General features: G+C 47.7%; 1 protein-coding gene across 2 annotated transcripts in view; it reads right to left on the bottom strand.

Moving 5' to 3' along the window:
* Window positions 1-1,638: 1,638 nt before the first annotated feature.
* Window positions 1,639-4,302, bottom strand: part of GTPBP2 (GTP binding protein 2) — a 14,060-nt gene continuing 11,396 nt past the window's right edge. For both annotated transcript variants that reach the window (XM_011960361.1, XM_011960362.1), the window contains exons 10-12: window positions 3,781-3,952; window positions 3,153-3,317; window positions 1,639-2,940 (exon numbers count right to left, since the gene is read on the bottom strand). In XM_011960361.1, coding sequence (XP_011815751.1) covers window positions 2,764-2,940; window positions 3,153-3,317; window positions 3,781-3,952 — 514 coding nt within the window. In that variant the 3' untranslated portion in view covers window positions 1,639-2,763. The remainder of the gene's footprint in view (window positions 2,941-3,152; window positions 3,318-3,780; window positions 3,953-4,302) is intronic.

Raw genomic sequence — 4,302 nt, 5'->3', positions numbered from 1 at the left:
TTTTTGTATTTTTTAGCCAGGATGGTCTCGATCTCCTGACCTTGTGATCCGCCCGTCTCGGCCTCCCAAAGTGCTGGGATTACAGTCTTCAGCCACCGCGCCCGGCCTATCTTATTTTTAAATTAGGAGGAGAGGTTCTATATTTAGTTTGAAGAGATGAGGAAGATTTGAAAACCACTGGATCTACCAGGAATTTTTTTCTTCAAAAATGTTTTCTGCTTTTATGATACTTGAATATCTAATAAAAGACAATATTTAGCCAGTCATGGCAGCTCACGCCTGTACACCTAACACTTTGGGAGGCTGAGGTGGGTGGACTACTGGAACCCTGGAGTTCAAGACCGGCCGAAGCAACATGGCAAAACAAGTCTTTACAAAAAATACAAAGACGGTGGTTTATGCCTGTAGTCCTAGCTACTCAGGAGGCTGAGATGGGAGGATCACCTGAATCTGGGAGTTCGAGGCTGCAATAAGCCATGATTGTGGCACTGCACTCCAGCCTGGGTGACAGTCTGAGACCGTCTCAAAAAAAAAAAAAAAAAAAAAAAAAAAGACTACATTCACTGTATACATGGCCTTTTCCCCCTAACTAGATATGTACCTTCTTAAAGGCAAGGATTCTTCATAGTGCTTTGCCCATAATAGGCGCTGATATTCATTGGATGAATGTATATAGTGAAGAATTTTATTTTAGATCTGATTGCCACAATTGGGACCATAAACATGTATAAACTCCTTGGGAGTCTGCCTTACATACTTTTTATCTCCCTAAATGTTTCATTAATGTTGCAGAGAGGCTCACTGGTTCCTGGAGATGTCTTATTACGTACTGCAGTGTGATTTTCTAAAATTTCCTTTATAATACAGGCAAAAGATAAGTAAACTGTAGACAAAGCTTTCATCTCTATCAGCAGCTACACAGAGGAAGTAAACAACTTGGCCCCTAATACAGGAGGAAGTTGTTCAACTACAGGCTTCTTGGTAGCAAGTTAAACCAGTTATATTTTATAAAACAGCCTGAGTGGTAGGGAAGCTATCATTTTAATGCTCTCGAGGCAGAATGCCACATAGGACTTTGGGTCACATACTTCTTTTTCAGGGTCTCCTCAAAATGCAGTTTGCATTTACAGTTGACTTTGGCCCCTCTTTACCCATAAAATGTCAAAATCAAGTAGTCTGAACATGGAAACAGGAACAGGGACTAAGGTTTGGTCAAGTGGCCCTCATTGTTCCAAGAGTAATTTAGGCTATATAAACTTGAAAAGTATAGGACCAGATTACCTTTTGTCTCTAAATTCTACTCTAAGTAGCTGGCACTGAGTCTCTGAAAGGGCACAGAAGCGGGCTCCTTACTATTCTAACCATCATCAAGTGGCCAACTCTTCAAATACAGGGTAGCTATCTATTTCACGTGAAAGGTCTCAGTACTCTGCTCACTTGAACTACAGAAAACAGGCCACAATACTTGGTTACAACACTGGAACTCTGAACCTATGTGAAGGAGAGAAAAAGAATGGTGAATGAGATACCAGCTGGGTTCTTTCCATATTCAGGGCTCAGCAATGTTGGGGTTTCACTTGTCTCTAATCCTGGAGAGGTATCTAGCCCTGGAAGGAAGCTGAGCCTGTAGCTAACGCATAAGCACACTGTATTCAATAAAACATTTTTATTCTGTACAATATATGTGTGTATTTAAATATATATACATATGTATATATATATATGCGCAGAGAAACCTCAGCCAACAAATCCCTGAGTCCATGGGAACCCAGGACACTAACAAAAGGAAAGGAGAGTCCATGCCTAAAGAGTAGGAAATATGGCAACATCTTTCCCTTTCCTCCTGGTTCCCTGCAACAGAGGGAAGGGAACAGTCACTACAGATTACTAAAACAAGAGGGTTTAGGTGGGGCAGGAAAAGTGGGCTGAGAGTGGTAGGATGGGGAACTCGGATGCCACCAGTCTGGGAAAGTAAAACATTTGATCCAGCACGAAAGCCAACATGACCACAGAGGAAAAGGACCAGACTGATGGGCATGCAGCTGGCCTTTGGTATATGCCAAGCCTTTGCTTGGTAGCCCCACGCCTGGGCCAGCACAACAAATAGCACCTGTGGGGCCTATGAGCCGGGAGGGGGTGAGGGAGATAGGGACTGGGGAAATGGCCCTTGAGTGAAAGGGAGATAAAGCTGAGGAAGAGGCCTCAGGCCTCAGCACAGGGTGGGAACACTACCATTCACTGTCCCTGTGCCATTTCTTCAGACTCTGAGCCACCACCACCAGATGGCCAAGAGCAGATAACCTTTTGTCCACAGCCAGGTAGAGATGGGCAACTTACATGGCCTTGAGAAGAGGTATAGAAAAAGGAGTGCTTTTAAGGGCCACCCCGTTGTGACAATTCCTGAAGTGCAGAGACCACACCAGCAAAACATGCCCAGTCTTAGTAGTGGGGCCGAGGAATTGATGAGTGGATGTAGTCAGCTCCAGCAGACAGGCCACAGGGTTGCCAGGTTTGATGAGCCAACCGGGTGAGCACACAGCTTCTGAGCACTGCCCTGAATCCTGTCTTCTCCCTCAGGACTGCCCTTTCCTGGCCACACCAAGTTTGGCACCTCTCCAGAAAGTTGGCAGGGAGCAAGTGGCAGACAGCACCCCTCTCTCCCTAGCCTATTAACACACAGAGCCGCCAATGGCGGGGCAGCATGGCCGGAAGTCACCTTATATATTGTAGGGACAGCAATAGAACTGTCCCTGCCTGAAGGATTCAAAAGCCCATGTTGGCCTGGGCTTCTCCTGCAGTAATGGCTTGTACATCAGTGACATGGCCGATGCCCTTGGTGACACCCTCCCGGAACAGCAGTTTGGCGCCCACCTTCAGGTACTCTGGGTGTTTCAGGAAGCGGAAACGTACCACTGCCTTCTCGCCTGTCCGCAGTTTGTCCTGCAGCAGATAAGTGGTCACTCCCCTGGCCAGTGCCTTCTGTCCCATTCTCTGCCAGCCGTGGCTCTCCACCCTCCAGAGGCCTATCAGGCCACTACCCACCCTAAGTGGGGTTTTATTCCCATTGTGGGATCAAGGAGTTCTCTGCCAGTCTGGGGCAGGCCTCCCTCTTTTCTGACCTCTGGAGAAATGGAAGGCCAGGTCCCTCTCACCTTGGCATGGATCTTTTCCACCACTGCCGTCTGACGTACATTGCCCACGTGTACTGTCACCTGGAATCCTCGTCGGAAGGTGGTGGCATGGAACAGTAAGACTATCTCTGCCTCAAACACCGAGCAGATGGTAGGATTCATCTCCGGGCTCACCATCACCATGCCCTGGGGAGGAACAGACCCCAGGCCCAGAAGGGCAGCTCTAACATCAGACTCTCCCTCCCCAGCCATCCCATACCCTTTATAGCTCCTGAATTTCCTCTTCCTCTACACAACTCTAAACACAAAGACTTCAAAAACAATAATCAAAACTCTCAGAGGGAATAAGTCTTTACCCACCTCCTATGTCCTCTAGCCCATCTAATGCTTTGCATTTTTAGGGGCCTGAACACTAAAAATAGTGTTCACTAAAAATAGTGTAACATAGTGATTCATATTTCGTTATCTGCACTTCATGAGTATGCTAAGCTGTTTTTATAGTCTCTGTAACTAGAACAGAAGCTTCTTGGGTCAGAGAGTGTGTTTTCTCTGAGTTTCTCTGAAGCACCTTAGATAGGTGCTCATTCAGTAGCCAGTCTCCTAGGCACTTCTCTTAGTGTTCCCTCCCCAACCCATGCACCCACCTCACCTTGCGAAGCAGGGCACGGTCAAAGTCCCCAAGCGCCAATGTAGCAGCCTGACCAGCTCGCAGCACACGACAGGCAGAGCGGTTGCGCTGGATGCTGCATACTCTCAGTTCCAGGAAGCAGCCATCATCCGTGGGGCCCACCACCAGCTGGTCTCCCTCACGGCAAATCCCACTGCAGCCCAGAGGGCAGGTGGCACAGTGTCAGCCAAGGTCCCCATACCTACTTCTCTATTAGGATCACTCAGAGCATTCCTTCCCTTCTAGGGTTGAGTCCCTCAAGTGGGGAAGAAGAACCCTAAATTCTGACTTGGATATAGGGGGGAATCACACTATAATCAGAAAACTAATTTCAAAAAAGGCCAGCAGTGATGGCAGACAGAGAAGCACTTGACACTGAACACCTGGCCGGGCGCAGTGGCTCACGCCTCTAATCCCAGCACTTTGGGAGGCCGAGGCGGGCGGATCACAAGGTCAGGAGATCGAGACCACGGTGAAACCCCGTCTCTACTAAAAATACAAAAA

Source organism: Colobus angolensis, unplaced genomic scaffold (genome assembly GCF_000951035.1).
Source record: "Colobus angolensis palliatus isolate OR3802 unplaced genomic scaffold, Cang.pa_1.0 Scaffold51, whole genome shotgun sequence".
NCBI classification, from domain to species: Eukaryota; Metazoa; Chordata; class Mammalia; order Primates; family Cercopithecidae; genus Colobus; species Colobus angolensis.
This window is presented reverse-complemented; position numbering and strand designations above follow the sequence as displayed.